At 42.0% G+C, this 16,774-nt stretch overlaps 1 protein-coding gene across 1 annotated transcript in view; it reads left to right on the top strand.

Moving 5' to 3' along the window:
* The window catches only part of EMP2 (epithelial membrane protein 2), a 22,353-nt gene continuing 5,579 nt past the window's right edge, over positions 1 to 16,774 (top strand). Inside the window, exons 1-2 of the mRNA XM_042798920.1 lie at positions 1 to 190; positions 16,314 to 16,425. Coding sequence (XP_042654854.1) covers positions 16,348 to 16,425 — 78 coding nt within the window. The 5' untranslated portion in view covers positions 1 to 190; positions 16,314 to 16,347. The remainder of the gene's footprint in view (positions 191 to 16,313; positions 16,426 to 16,774) is intronic.

Here is a 16,774-nt window from a genome sequence, read left to right on the forward strand (position 1 = left end):
CGCTCACACACACTCACACCCCCCCCACACCTCTGCCTTCGCAGGCGGCTGAGGGGCACTTTTGAAAATTATTTTCTTTCCACACCCAGTTCGCTTCTGACATCATTTCGGCAGGAGGGCGGGCGGGAGGCAGCCGCCGCCGCCAGACGGTCGCAGCCCGCGCGGAGCGCTGCCCGCCGGCCCCGCGCCCGTGAGTAGCCTCGGCCGGGCGGGGGGCGCGGGTGGGCTTCGGCGGCGAGGGGAGGAAGAAGCCGCCAAAAAAAAAAAAAAAAAAAGAAAAGGGGGGAGGGGGGAATAAAATGCTAAAATCAAATGGTTTGTTTACTACAAAGTAAAATTTATTCCGGCACGTCGGCGGCCGCTGTGCCGAGCCGTCTCTCGGGGCCGGCGGGCTCGCTCTGACGCCGGCCGGGGAGCGCTCCCGCTCCCGCTCCCCCCGGCCCCGCGCCCGCGGCGGGGCCCGGGCAGGCGGCTCGGCATCGGGGGAGTGGGACAGGGCGGGAAAACTGGGCTCCTCGCAAGCGGCTGGGCCAAACCAGCAGAAAGTTCGCTGTCTCCACAGGATAGCTTTTTATTGTTTGTTTGTTTTCTTTTCTTTTTTAATGTACTCTTAAGTGGAGTTTGCGTATACTACAATAACGTTTGGTTGGTTTTGGCAGCTGACACCCACCCCCCCCCCCAGTGGAAGGAAAACACACTTGTATGTAATTCAGTGCAGATTTCAGTTTATAAAGTTTTTGCCAGACTTAAACGTTTTTCCACTTGAGTCAAACTACAGTTTTAATAAGCCAGTCTGTCCTTCTCACTGGTGTTTTTTTTTGTCTGTAATGTCCAACTTATACCTGGGAGCTATGTGCTAGATACCAGGCAAGCAGCTTTCAGTGACATGAGTTGTTTGTAATATTGAATATTGAATTTTAGAGGTCAGCTCCTTGTTTGGACATCTCCAGGAAGAATAGTGCACCACTGTCATTTCCTCAGCAGATGGACCCAGGGCTTGCTCCCACTCACAGAATGCTGCCACCAAGAAACCTGCAGTTTGGCCCCTCCATTAACTTCTTGGCAGAAGTACTTTGTTTGCATGGTGCAGGAAGGTCTTTTTTTTTTTTTTTTTTTCCCCCAACACCTGAGAATAATATGTAAATGATTGGTAATTACTGCAGTTAAGCATCTGAGAAGTATCTTCTAACTTGATGCAGGGCTGTGAAGAAACCCACCGAATAGGTGTAAAATACACACTAGATTTTCTTAGAGTTTTCTTTAGGAACTTGGGAAGTAAACAGCTATGGTTGGCTAATCTCCATCAAAAAAGAAAAAGTAGCACTTTCTCTTCACCTACTTTCAGACTCTGTAGGTACAGTGCTGGTATGTTAACTATGTAAAATAACCCTTCTTGCCTGCCTGAGCAGATGTTTTTTCTGTCAAATAAAATAGACTGTAATGACTCTTTCATCCAGACCTGCTCTCTGATGTTGATTTTGAAGGCTTTGCTGTCCAGGCAGAGTCTGGCAGTTCGGGAGAAGAGCTGCAAGGCTGGACGGCCAGGGCTGAGATGGCAGGTGGCTGCAGACATGGGCGGGCAGGAACCCACACAAATGGTGGGGTGTACTGGGCCAGAGTTTCACTGAGGGGAGAAACGTGAACTGCGGTTTACTTGATAGTCCAGCTACTTTTTAGTAAGAGAGTGTGTGACAAATTAAATGCCGTGCTAAGGAATGCAGCTGGGGTATAGGTACTTACCACAGCTTGGGAGTGGAAACAAAGGTATATGGAAAACATTCACCAGAAACTGAAGTGAGTTTATTCAGCATAAGATGTAAGGACTTGACCTTTGCTTCAAAAACACTGAGAGAAAGAACTGTTGCTATCCTCTGTATCCCTTTGTGAACTTGGAGAATAAAGTTGGAGAAGAGGCAGTTGGGATACCTGAGGGAAGATTCATCCCCCATGCTGAATAAAGATGTGTACAGATTTTATCATGTCAGCTGGATGGCTGACATGGATGTTACCAGGTCAGCTGTCTGCCCAGCCAGGAAACCAGAAAGTATTCTGCTGATGGCCGTCAACATGAACTCAAGGTGAAATACAGTAATACCATGAAAACTCTTGGGAGGTGATCAGTTCCTTGTTAGTATGCTCATTTGGGAAGGAAAATGGTCTGTTAATATCATTTAAAACAAAAACAACATAATATCAGTAGACAAGACACTACTGGTGTTACAATCTTTATTTGTGGTCTCTGGAAAGACTTCTATCATAAGCATCCAAACATTGTTGATTATGCTGTGGATCTGCTAGTGAGGAAAACCAGTGTATTCTATTTGCATACACAGATTTAAAGCCTTGTTAATAAAGGAAGTTGTTTGACAGATTGAGCAGGTCAAGACTGAAGGCTGCTGCAACATTGATCTCTTAGACAAGGGATCTGTCTCAATTCTTAGATGCTGTAGTTATTATTTCTGGCTAATACTGCTTAAAAGAAATTAACATCTCTACCTTCGTCTTATACCCACTTTTAGTTAATGCACTCTTCATCCCTTGATTTATTATCATCTCTTGCTTCACAGTTGCCCTGTATTTTTCTCTTACATCCATTGTCATGGCTTTTCTTTTGTTGTTTTGTTTGTCTCAAGGTTGTTTCCCATCTTGGGTTTAACGTTCCTACGGTGATTAGAAGAATGTTGTACTGATGAGTCCCATATGGATATTTAGAGGAACAAGACCTTCCTCTACTTTTGCTAAGTATATTAGTCGTAGTCTGTCTCCTTTCATAATGCTGTTTCCCCGTCCATTTAAAAATGAGATGGATGGCAGCACAAGGACTCTTTCCTCTTCACCTTGGTGGTTTGTGTATATTTTGGTTTTCCACTTACACGTCATGTTCTGTGTGTGCCTTGAGCATCATGTAAGACATGACACCACCACATAAATCACTACGAGAATGTGTTTAATTAAAGACATAAGTAGGTCTCTGGGGACAAGATCTTTTGTATTGCTAGCTGGCAGAAGATGTACTTTTCACGTCCTACTGCCATGCTCCTGTTGGAAGAAGATGCAGCAGAATGAGGCACTGTGTTATACAGGAACTAATAAGAAAGAGATTTACTCTGAAGTGTACCAAACACTTTATATAAAATCCATGTGATACTTCAGTACAGCCAAATTTGAAAGTGGAAAGGAATGCACAGCTTTTATTGAAATCAGATTGGTCTCAGAGGGAATGCAGGGGAAGCATAAGAACAGCGCAAAGGAATTCCATTCATGGAGCTGTTCAGCATTTGTTAGGGTTTGTTTGTTTTTTGGATGCTCAAAGCAAACCAGTGATCTTTACAGTGGGGTCTCAATCTTCGCTGGTTTTGTTGAAAGCTTTACTATTTTAGAGAGAAGATAGTTGTTTTGTAAAATACATCTTAACAGGTCAAGTGATGCTTAGAAAGACAAGCTTCATTTTTAGATTTTAGAAAATAGATCTTGCTGGGTGGGATTCAAGAGAAAGCCTGATGGCCTGACTTCATCCATCAAATAAATTATTATTTCTCCACTGAATGGGGAAAATGTAATTACTCCTTTTTATTTTGCCTATGAAGTTTCATGGGCAGGTTTAATGATGGTATGTGCATGCCAGGTGAAGCCTCATAATTTGGGTGTGACCTTAAAATACAACCCTCTGGCTGTGTAGAGATGTTCACAGGAGTCTGTAGGTGGGGCAGAAAGTGGACTGACTCAAACACCCCTTAGAGATGGCTATAGGATATATATTTATGGTTTACTTCATTGATTCTTAGACACCATGCTCTGGCATTGCACAGGCCGCAAACAGCCATGGTGGGCAGCATGAACACTCCCTCAGGTGTTTAATGCAGGTGTCCTGAAATACATCAAAATTACAGCCTTCTAGGCAGAATGTGACCTTGCCAAGTCCCCAGATAGCCGTGTTGAGATATATGTGCTGATGGTGGTCTCTGCAGTCAGTCTGCGGACTCCTCTGGTCTCAATCCATGGAAGCAACAAACCAGCCGCTTTAATTCAAATGCACAAACAAACCGAAGTCTGGAGGCTGCAAGAACTGAACTAATGTAGAGCTGAATGGAGCTGGCTGAGCCTGCCCATTTACCACGTGCCGCCATGCTTGACGGGGCCTTTACCTGGCACCGTGGCTGGTAGGAAGAGACGTGGCTCTGCAGTGACCCAAGCATGATACAAGCAGCCAGCCTGGGCCCAGTGGAGCCGTAGGGTAGAGCGGAGTTGATGAAGGTAGTGGGAGGAGCTGATGGGCTCTTCTTTCCATAGAGCAGCCGGCGCATAGAAGAGCAGTGCAACTAGTGTGCTTAACTGTGCAGCGAAACAGGTGTTAGAAATCCTCCTACCTGAACTGGTAAAGTTCACATGGCAACCTTTAAGTTTTACTTTAATTGTACTAATTGCAAATTAGATTGTAAAAATGACATTCTGAAGGTAGGTTGAGTATTAAATACAATCATATGCTACAGTATTGCTGTGAAACAAAATAGTAGTAGTTGTGGAAGAGTTTGCTCTGATTTTATAGCCAACTCTTGTACTGTCAGGAGAGATGTATTTTCACACTTTTGATAAATGACGTGTAAGCTCTGAAATAACTAAAACCGAAATTTCTCAATACAGAGCTAGTCAAAGCCAAATCAAAACATGAAGTTTGAAAATTTTACAACAGTGAATGTAACACATTTAATTGCTAGCAATTTCCATAGAGCATCTGCCAAAGTTAATATCAGATTTCATTTCTACTGAATTAAACGCACTGCTTTCAATCTGGAAAGACAGACCTTTTCTGCCTTTGTTTGTTGATTAATTGGGTGGAACAACATAAATTTCTCAAGCTGTTCTGTTGTATCTGAAATAAACTCTGGATAAGCAGCAGTCTGTAGTCGGTAGAGCTCAGGGTCTGAGATTTGCTCTCAGAACTATATGAATGTATAGAGTTAATGCTGCAGGTATACTTTTTTTTTTTGCTTTCTTTGGGTCAGACTGAGGACACATTTAATCTGTCCACCTGATGAAAAGGTCTGGTATTATACTTGGTCTGTCCCTCCCTGCCCTGCCGAGGAATTGAATGGGGACAACCTTGCCACCAAAATGTGGCCACACAGTGACTGAGCAGGGGTGAGGCCAGGCCACACCTCAGTTCAGTTATTTGCTTCAGAAGCAGGTTCCCAGGAGGCTTCTCATAGTTTGAATAGCTTATTGGTACACCCCCACATCATTGTCCCAGCGCCATGAAACGGCTCTCTGATTCCCTGAGCCAGAGGCAGGGCTGTGCCAGCGGGCTGCAAAGAGCCCTGTGGTTCCTGACCACTGCTCCTGAGTGTTGTGAGGCAACGGTGGCCCTTAGGTCACGCCCAGCAAAAGGGGACAGGCCTCGCTCAGTCTTTGTAGCTTTACTGCCCACCTGAGAAATGAATCCTCCCTCAGAGCTGACTGTGTGTCATCAGTCCCATGAGCACCGCTTGTATTACTCCACTGTGTAGGTCAACAGTTGGCATTGCTCCCTGCATCACCTGCAGTCTTTGAAAGGCAGGAGAGAATGCAGCAGAGTGCCAAGGGCATGGGTATCATGCAAAAGCATGTTGCAAAACATATGGAGACCTCAGAGAAACTGGATAGCCTTCAGAGGAGTGTGGAACTGGAGCGACCTCTCGGGTCACCAGGTCTACTGTCCTGCTAGCACAGTCGCTGGATCACATAATCCCTTTTTGTGGAGGCAGGACTTTTTTCCCTGTGCTGTGGTGATTGTAAGGTTGTTCCAGGACCTGACAGCTCTAAGAGTTATAATTTCCATCCTAAATGTGCTCACACCCAATTTATAGCCATTTATTTTCATCTTTAGGTTAAACAGTTCTTTTTTCTTCCATGTGTTTGCCTTGACCTGCAAGCAAGTATATCCCCAGTCTGTCTTCATCTTTGAACGCGAGCAAGTCAGAACGAGAAGTTCTTGTCTTGTTTAGCTTAGGAAAACAAGCTTTTAGTACTTTTAGGCCATCTTGATTGTTAAGAAGGTTTTAATGTATACCACAACTTTGTTTATACTGAAGTGGTATCTGGTGCACAACTTAAAGCAAACTGGCAGAACAGAGAGGATGCACTGAACGCCTGAAACGATGTGTGCTTTTTTCAGTGTCTAAGCATATAATTAAGCTCTGCCCATACACACTTCAAGTTACAAACATTTTGTAATGTGTTTTGCAGATGCTTCTGTGAAAGCTGAGAGAATACATTTATGTTCTGTAAGAAACCAGAAACTACAGTATACAAGTAGTTACCTCTTTCAAATTACTGCTGGGTTTTCTCAAACAGTGTGTGCCCTTTGAGAACTGATCTCTTGAACAGATTGCTTCCATAGGGTGTCTTTCCTTAAAGACTGTTTTTTGTTAGCATTTTTCCAGAGGCATATGACTCTCAGTATAAACTGAAGGTAGATGAGCAGATGGTGGAGGGCACAAGCAATGACTGTGAAGGGAATTAGAGATGAATTGTAACCATTTCAGGTGTTATTTAGTAATAAACCAGCCTACTTTACACCACTGTGGGTTGTGCTGGGATTTAGAAGCAGATGTAGAACAGGTTAAATCTGAGATTATGATTCTCGTGTAAAAGTACAGTTACAAGAAAAAGTGCTTTAGAGAAAATAATATTTAAAAGATTTACTTTTGAGGAAGATGCTGGTTTGTGCTACTAGAGGAGGACAAACACTGTCTTTCTGCTGAACATACAAAAACCTCTAAAGAGCAGTTTTGAAAAGTTAAAAGTTTAAAGACTTATTCAAATATGCCTGTAGTCAAGGGTCTGTCGGTGTAGGTATCTGGCTTCTGTACCTGCTAAATTGACTTCTCAGCATATAGTGACTGTTCCATTTCTCTTTGTTTTGCTGGAGTATTTGGATATATCTGTCTTGAATCTTTCAAGCTTGATGCTGTTTTTTAGGATTTTCATGTAAGACGTCACAAGGCTCATTTTCCCCCTAAGTACCATGTCCCTATCCTGTGACAGGGGATTGTGTTCATGTTTTCGCATAGGTCCTGCCTGTTTTCTTCTGCTCAGTCTGCCCACAAAGGCTTCATGGCAGAGCGACTCCCCTCTGCAGTGTACACAGTAGGGCCATAGTGAAAGGAGTGGTAGGGCAAGTCTAAACCCAGTCTGAACTTGTTTGCAAATAGATGACTGACAGAGTTACAGAAGTGGCAGCAATGGTGGCATCCCTAGGTCAGAATGTTATTGTAACTCAGTAGGGTTTCTGAGGAGCTAAGATTTAGTGTTTACGAAGTAGATTCAGAAAGAGCTGAAAGGGTGCTTCAGTGTCTGCTCACACATAGGTGATAGGTAGGCCATGAACATGAACTTATTCTCTGTAAGTTTACAATTGTTCAGGCAGTCACACACAGTACCAGTAGGATAGACAAAAACCCAACCACCGTAATAATGAAAGGCTTTATTAAGCTATAGGTGCACATTTATATTAATCTTGGTGCACACAAAAAGCAGACCTCAGGGCTTTGATTGCAAGGCAACATTTTCTGAAAGAACCTGGATAAAAACTAGGTCATACCATATCTTGCCAGTTTGTCTCCAAGCCCCAGTACTTTGCTATCAAGCAGCTGACTGTTTTAATTGAGCTGGAAGTTCCTGGGTCTTAACACAGCCTGCTGCAAGGGCATCAGCAAATCTAGATCTGGCAGAATGACCCTGCTTTCATTTTCTGCCATTGAGTTTAAAAATCATAAACGTTGTAATTCAAATAGAGCTCTAGAAAATACTGTGAATTCATTTTTGCTGTATTGATTTTTTTTTTTTTTTTGCTTACATACAGTGATTGTGTGCAGGGAACATTGTTTCATTTCCTTCTGATTTCCTTGCATTGTGATGAAAGACTTTGAAAAGCAGCTGGAAGTGGAAGTGAGAAGCTCTCTTCCTTCCACTTAAAATAGGTAGCACAAAGAGCTACAGGCTGGAGCATGTTCTCAATTAACTGATTGCTCGTAAGCAAACAGAGCTGATGGTGTCTGTGCCATCTAGGGGTTGACAGGGCACTTAGCCTTCTTGATTCCAAGTCCAGTGTCAAGCAAGGGCCTGGAATTTTATTTCGTGAAGAATTTACATTGTTCTTCATGCTTAGCTTCGTACCAGGAAAAAAATGGGTGGGAGCCTGTCTGCTGTGTAGACTGTTACTCCTACTTCGCACTTCACTTCCAGGTTCCCATTCAGTATTGCAGAGTTCTAGCCAGAGCCAACAAGCACTTCTTGCAGGTTTGCTAGCTGGATAAAGAGGTCACTGGTAGAAAGAGGACATACTGTTTCTGTATTGACTGTTAGCTCTGTAATACCTGAGTGTGAACATGGGTCAGAATTTGAATCTACACCTGAACATGAAGAATAGGTCAGCTAGGGCCCAGTTCTATAATATATTTGATTCCCTAAAAATAGAGAGTATGTGAGCACAAATACAGAGACTTCCACATCTGTTGGTAGACCTGTATTTTTAATTATGAAATTACACTTATAAATAAGACTTTAATAAAAGAAAAAACTCATTTTCTGTGTAGTTTGTACACCCGTGAGCTCTACCAGTAGCAGCTCACTTCATGCACCAGAGAACTATCAATACATTTTTCAGGAATTACTGGCAGCAAAGCCTTTGCATGCTGTTTATAGATCTACATGCAATGTTAGCTTCAAGATTAGCACTTCTGTCCTATGAAATGTTTAAAGGCTGGTTCTTAAAGTAAGGCTCCCAAGTCATCTTATAGAACTAGATTGATTTAATTGTATTTTCTTTTATATTCCAATATGCATTGATGACACAGGAAAAAGATAAGAAAGAAAGGTACCAAGGATGTGCTTATCCTTTCCAGACGCCTCCTTGCATGATAGAAGGATGCTTCTGTAGCTGCCACAGCAAGGGTGCAGATGTGTCCCAGCTGGGGTATGTGCATGGCAGCACACAGGGGTGTGCAGAAGCTCTGGGGCTGGCGGGGCCAGGCGGCTGCGCTGGGCCCCCGTGTCAGGCCAGCTGTGCCGTGCGGGCACGTGGCCAGGGTAGCCCTGCGGCAACAACAAATGGCAGGCGGGTCATCCAGTGGAAATGACTCCAGTGGTGGATTAATGTACAGATACCACAGACTGTGGGTAGGGTCAGAGCAATACTCAGCTTGGAGAACATCGAAAGGGCAAAGCATAGAAAGAAAATATAAGAGTTTGGGTATTACCTGCCTTGTTTTAAGGAATATCACTCAGTAAATGGCATCTTGTAATGCTGATGTTCCCAAGTGTTAAATTAACTCAGGCAGAAGGAGTAATGAAATTGGAGTAAATTGTTTCAACTGGTATAACTATTTCCTTGGTGTTAAATTTCCTGATTTTCTTGTCCTTTATGTTGTTTGATATTTAGGCATTAGAGGATTGTTGAAATCCTCAAAGCTTTTGCTAATTTGGGAGAAACTCTGCTGTCTAAACTTACTTCACTTTTGGTTCCAGTTTTGAGAATCACACAAGAAAAACAGAACCCTTCATGTTTGGTAAAAGTAAAAAAAAAAAAAAAAAAAGGGGGAAAAATAAAAAATAAAAAAAAAAAGGAAGTTAACAGTATCACTCTGTTCCTTATAAACTAGGGAATTTTATGCAAGTTTAGAGACAATCGTACAGGCAAAACATGAGCCAACTCCTGGGTTCTCTGTCATGAGACACCATGAGATGTGGCATAAGAACACTGAGCAAAATGAAGTGATTATCATGTAAATCCAAACATCTTATGATGCATCACAAGATGACAGACTTCTCATGCCACCAGTATATAAGCTTTTTCTTCTAACTTCACATATACAGACTTAATTATAGCACTAGGGGGTAGAAGAATTGATAATTAAGAAGGCTTGCTTTGATTTAGTTTTGTACCAGTGACCTCAAGAAGGTTCAACTGCATCGAGTGCTTATTGATGGCCCAAAGACCTGCTGTTCTAGTTGCAATGAAAACTCTCGGTGCAGAAAGCTGCAGGTATGGTAACTTGCTTAGCAGGATCCTCTTCCCCTTCTTTAGGGTGTGTCTTTTCAGCACGCTAAATGTGGGTGATGAGCAGTCTGCACACCTCCAGCCTTGGTCTGTGCAGAGCAGGAGCTGTTCTGCAGTGTTTTCACTGTGTTCCTAGGAGTGTAAACCAGGATTTGTCAGTGTTGGGATTTTCTTCGTACATGGACTCAGATGAAGATGCTACAAAAAACTGACTTGATATTAGGAAGTGAGGGCAGCAGACAATGCTGTAGTATAAGCTTTAGCCTTCTAAATGCAAATGAGCACAGGATAAACATACTGTGCTATGTACATGTTTAGCTGGTTGCAAAGATCAAGTATGCACAAACATGAGAAATAGCCTGGCAGCAGAATTTAAACACATGAGAAGAAATGAAAGCATGGGTTGATGACATCTGGACTGGAAAGCAGTGATGAACCTTCTGCTAAGAGCTGTCAAAGACTTTTCCTTTTTGCTTGCTTGCTGTACTAAACAGCAGAAAAAAAAATCAACTAGGCATGTTTCTTTGTACTGCTGGACATTAAAGATAAACTTTATCTTGAAGATAAACTGAGGGTTTTTTTGTGGGGGGGTGTGGAGTTTGACATAGGGAAGCAATCCAATTTTGTAACATGTTTGCTTACTACAGTACAGAAATGTTGGGAACCCGGGACTGGATACTTTTTATTACTGTGCAGCTCTGTGATTATCATACTGTTTTATCTTGTAGAAAGGTACTTGCCTCTGCATGTCTAGAAGATTATAGCAGAGGCCCTTCTTAGCCACCTCCTGTAAAGCACATCGGGCTCTCCTAACGGAAGTGCAAATTACTGCTTCCTATAGTCTGCATTACTGAAAAGATTAGTGTGACTGCTGCATTTATCCTCCCTGTGCAAAATAAGGTAGCACTGGAGTACTACCCAGAAACAGTTCCGCACTAACTGAAAAAATCTTTGTTAATATAACTGGCTGCCTGTTTTCAATGTGTTTTGTGCAAGTATCCTGGAATTTAAGAGCATTTGTGGGAAACCTTCTCCTAACTTACTCTTTCTGGATTCATTGTCAGTCTGCACTTCTAACTCAGCTGTACCTGTACGTTTCTGCCTTACAATATACTTTGTAAAGTGGTATTAAATGCTGAGGCTTGCAATTGGAGAATTTATGTTGACATGCAATGTCATTCTTACTATATAACCCCCAAATCTGTTTTTAATGTCACATGTGATGAGCTAAGTAAAATTTTATGTTCTCTTTTGTCAGAGCTTTGCTGGAGATTAATACAGGGAGGTTCCTGAAATAGCTACGGATTGATGGGAGAGCAGAGCTGGAAGGGCCCTCTGGAGGTCTCTAGTCCAGACTCCTGCTCCAAGCAGGGAGTTAGTTCAGGATGCTCTGGGCCTTGCTTCAGTCAGGTTATGAAGATGTCCAAGAATGGAGATGCCACAGCCTCTTGGGCCCCGTTCCAGGACTTAATCATGCTCGTTTAATCTAATTAATGCATTTTTCACAATTGGAGTATTTCTTGTTGCAGCTTGTTACTGTTGCCTCTCATCTTTTCATCATGTACTTCTGAGTGGCTCCGTCATCTCTATTAAAAGACAACTGTAGTGTGTCCAGAAAACTTTTCTTGTGTGCATGTGTATGTGTAAAAACTATTAAAAGAATTCAAACCACTTTTGGAGAATCATGAACAGTATCTATTGCATCATTCCAGTCTTCATCCATGCCTAAAGGCAATGTGCTTAAAAATCATAAACACCTTGACTTGAGACCATAGCGCATATTACTTCAAATAATTGAAAGTAAAAAATTACTCTGCCCAGGAACCTTTTTTTGATCAATAAAATTATTCTTACCGATAATCAAGAGACTAAAACAGAAGAGTTGAGCAGTGGTTCATTTAAGAGCAAGACTCCTGTAAGAGCAAGAAACCTTTTCCTGGCAGCATGTGTTAGCACTGATAATAGGGCAGTGCTTCCAAAGCTGCAAAACAGCAAAGGAAGAAAATACTACAGAATCCCTATCACATCACACACTGATACCAAAGTTTTACTTGAAGAGTCTGGTCATTTCTGTGCATCTTCTTAATACAGTCATTTGCAGATTCATGTTTAATGCAACAATACAAAGTACTAGATTCCCAAGTTTATGTGATTTTAAAATGTATTTTCTGTTCTTATTAACAACCCCTTTTAAGCAATATTTTCTCGTAGCTGTAAGAGATGATAGGATTTTAATCTAACCTAATCTAATTCAGATTAATCTAATTTTAATCTAAGTTCTGGTTGTTCTGTTGAGCAGAATTAGTTCAGCCAGGTTAAACAGTAGTGCTAGCTTATTTGTTCTTGCAGGTACCCTCCATTTTGAAAGAGCGAGGCAGAAGCTACTGCCAGGTGGCATGCTGTTGGTTTAGCAAGCTCGTGCAGGGGTTTCAGCTGCTGCTGGAAGAACTGGGAACAGTTGTGAACCCAAAGAGAGCCCTTGAGAAACAGTCAATGGTGAATAAGAAGCCAAGAGAACTATAGCTAGTATGCAGAATAGGATGTTACCAAAGTGTTTGGCTAGTAATTATTAAAGTAAGAATTCTGAATGTTAATGCAGACAGTGTTCTCAGAAATCCTCCATGTGAAAACAAGTGTGTCCTTCCCTTCCTTACAGAAGGAGGAAAGGAGCTGCCTGCTGCTAGGAGAAGTACCCAGCAGGCTTTCCTGAGAAGTACCCAGAGGACTGGGCAAGGAAGAGCTTCTTGCTGAGGGAGTGAAAGGATCTTGAGACTCCAAATAAACTTTTAAATTCCAGCATTGTCTGGAGTGGAGGAGGACTGGTTGCTAATAGTCCCCCCTGAGAGATGAAGTCCAGAATTTCTGCCTTGAGAGGGATGCAGATACTGTAGAAGCTTTTGAATTGTTGCTGGTTGTGTCTTAGAAGAAGGGAGCTGCTCTCTGCTTCCTGTGCAGAGATTATGTATGGTTTAGGTGGAAGACCCTCCTCCCCTCATTACTCCTTGTGCAGGCTGTGGTGTACCAGAGACACTCCTTCTTCATCTCCATGGGAAGAGAAAGTTGCTAGGAGTGATTGAAGTCCACAGATCTTTCTGTGCACTTGTGGGATCCCTGATCAGGCATGACAGATTGGGTAACAAGTTCTTGTTGTCTTTTCCTGGTATTAATTACTTGGAATTGGTCTGTCTCTTTCCTCTCCCCCAGTATATTTAATTTCCCCTACCCATGTATAGTAGTTGTAGCACTGTGTGTGCAGAAGTTGTAGCAGGTCATGAAGGGAACCATTGCCAGCAAGTCAGGAAGAAGTGTCTAAAAATGGCTGTTACAAAGGTTCTTCAGAACAGAAACATCAAATATTCTTACTGTTCCTTATTTTTTGTAAAGACAAAACACAAATCTCTTTCATTCAATCTTGGCTTTATTTGGGTGAAACATAAAATGTCTTCTTATCACCCATACACATTTATCGACCCTGTTTGAAACACTTCTGTTTATGGCTGAAAGCAGTAAAGCAAAAACATTCACTTGATTGAAGACTAAGTGGATTTTTCTGTGCTAGCAAGTCTTGATTTTGCAAGATTGGTTTTAATTAGGTTACATTTTTCTGTCTCACTTTATGATGCTTCATGTAATAAGATGAAATTGTATTGTTATTCTTAAAATAATACTGAGTACAATTTGATTCTCTGTCCTTATATGGCAGATGACTCTTGCATTATTGTCTGCTTAGATACCATCTGTGCAACAAAGGAAACTCAGAAAAAAACCCAACCACAAGACAAGAGAGTGCTATGTGAAGACCAGTACATTTCACAATGAAAATATTTTGATGTGGCACAAAACCACAAAACATCTTTATTTTACTTCTTCCTCCCTTTCATTCAAGAAAGGCTCAATAGCGAGCCATGAATGACATTTCTAGAAGCAGAACTAGATTCAGAGGATCTTGAGTCATACAGCAGAGTCGGCTCTTTGGAGGAAATTACCACTTATGCTCTTTGTTGAGGCTGAGAAGGCAAAGTTTAACAGTGAGAAAATGGGAAGCAGTAAGAACTTGAGTAGCTGCTTGCCTTATTTTAGGATTTGACTTAGCTTTCCCATACAGTCATTCCAATTAGATATGGATATGAGGTTATCCAATCAATTTTCATTTTCTCAAAAGCACTTTAATATGGTTTGGCTTTGTGCTTGTTATAATGCTGTACTGCAGTGGAATGCTATACTGCGGTGTAGATGTAAAGGATTAGTATGGAACTTCTAGTCTCTATTCAACGTGTTTATATGCCGTCTGTTATCCTTTTGTTAAAGTTTTGCCGAGTAGATGTATTTTGGCCTGATGAGAATACCAGTGGAGCTGCTTTTAAAATGCTGTCAAAGTAGTCCATTTATTTGGTTAAATTCTTCATGTGGTTCATGGTTCTAGTAAATGGCAGTAGAGGAGAAAGGGTTAGACATGAAAAAAATCAGGGAAGTCTTAAAAAAACCCCAAAACTGCCTTTTCTTCTGCATATTTGCTGTGTTATGTGAATGGGATCATTTGACATAAGAGAAAGTGTCTGTCACGGTTTAACCCCAGACAGCAACTCAGCCCCCCACAGCCGCTCACTCGCTCACTACCCACTGGTGGAATGGGGGAGGGAACTGGAAGAGTAAAAGTGAAAAAACCCATGGGTTGAGATAATGTGCATTTAACAGGTAAAGTGAAAGCTGTGCACACCAGCAAAGCAAAACAAGGGATTCGTTCCCCCCTTCCCCTGGGCAGGCCGGGGCTCAGCCATCCCCAGGGCAGCCGGGCTCCATCATGTGTAACTTGGTCAGACAACACCATCATTCCAAACGTGCCCCCTGCCTCCTCCTTCCCCAGCTCTCTGTGCTGAGCATGAGGCCACATGGGCTGGGATGTCCCTGGGGTCAGTCGGGGTCAGCTGTCCCGTGCCCCCTCCCGGCTCCCTGTGCCCCCCCAGCCACTGGCAGGTGGGGTGAGGAGCAGAAAGGCCTTGGTTCTGGGTAAGCACCCATCAGCTATAAGGGAAACACCCCTGCGTTGTCAACACTGTTTCCATCACACATCCAAAACACAGCCCCATACTGGCTACTGTGAGGAAAATTAACTCTATCCCAGCCAAAAACATCACAATGTCCAAAGGATGTGGAGAAACATACCTTAACGTACTGATGAGTGACAACATGCAAATAATGCTACAGAATGGTTCACATTAAATGCAAAGAAAGTATCTGCAAGACTGCAGATTCCTTACAGAATACAGCATATATTAATTGGCAATCATTTTTACACAACAAGAAGAAAAAGCTAATAGATATACCAAGCAATTGGACATTTCTAAGTAACAGTAGTCTAGCCTAATCTATTTGTTATGTGCCCACAGATGTCCTGGGGATTCCAGTTCAAATAAAGTTTGTGGTTCCTTTGTACATAAGAATATTTTTCTTTTCATTTGAGATGTGAAGTGGTAATAAGTGGGTTAGGTGATGTGTGAAGATAACAGGTAGACTAGAGAGTATTAAGCGACTGTACCTAAAATAACTAACTGGGTTGTTACATGACTGATGGGTTTATTCAACCCTATCAGTCGGAGCAACATACTGGAGAAAATGGTAGCCCTGAGTCATTCATCAGTGGATAAAACCTGTAACCATATGAACAAAGGACAACCTATATGAGACCTAAGGTACAACATAGCTATTACTAAATCTAGGAGGCAGTTCTTGATGCACTTCATTCTGTTCTACAAACATCCTTTTGAAATCTGCATTTCTTACTACTTTGAAAGTATGGTTGAAACAAGACCTTACTATAGCCAGTGGAAATTCTAGCATCGCATGCAAATGAGGCTGTAATTTGAAAAGTACTTCTTTAAAAGTCAACATGAAGGCATTGTATATCCTTGCTGGAGAAGCACACAGAAACTTCTCTGCGTTTACTCACTGCAGCCATCCCACTGGCAGGTTGCAAAATGCACCTCTTGGCTTCATTTCAAGTTGTGATTCATTTTGACACCAGTGATGGTAGTTACGTATCACATATAACAAACAGAAAGCTGTTAGTGCTGATGTAAAGTCTGATTAAGTGAAATCTTTTATCTCTGGAGAAAGAATGCATGCTGTGGACTCAAGCTGCATGTGATGTTACTGACTCTAACAGCACCTTGCTCTGAAATACACTCACATGGACCTTGAGTACTCACAGCCACAGTGTAATAGGTTGATCCACTGACAGCTTTTAAATACTGTTCATATATGCTCTTATTTTTAACAGATTTATCTTAGACTAAAGCCTCTGCAGATCAAGGATGTTGATTCTTCTGGCTTTCATTATTGTGTTTCACATAACCTCAGCAGCGCTGCTGTTCATCTCAACTATCGACAATGTAAGTGTCCTTTCTTCTCTTTTTTCTCTCAGACACACAGGTGCTTCTTTGCTTTATAAAAATTAAGTTATTCTTCTCTATTTGTCTTCAACTGGCTTACTGAAAGCACATAACTTTGTTAGGCACACTGGCCTCTTAATATCTTTTAGTAACAAAAACGCCTTGAATGCCCATGTTGCTGGTATACATAGATAAGAGTATACAAGTACATGCCATACATTTGTATGGCATCCTGTTATAAGCCCATGTTACACAGCTGATCTCCCCTGTGAGATACTTGGCCAGGGAATATATTTACAAATACTACCATGCTTGCAGGGTGGAGCTATGGGACTTGGTACAGATTGTT

The sequence above is a fragment of the Tyto alba genome, unplaced genomic scaffold (assembly GCF_018691265.1).
Source record: "Tyto alba isolate M040663 unplaced genomic scaffold, T.alba_DEE_v4.0 Super-Scaffold_28, whole genome shotgun sequence".
NCBI lineage: Eukaryota > Metazoa > Chordata > Aves > Strigiformes > Tytonidae > Tyto > Tyto alba.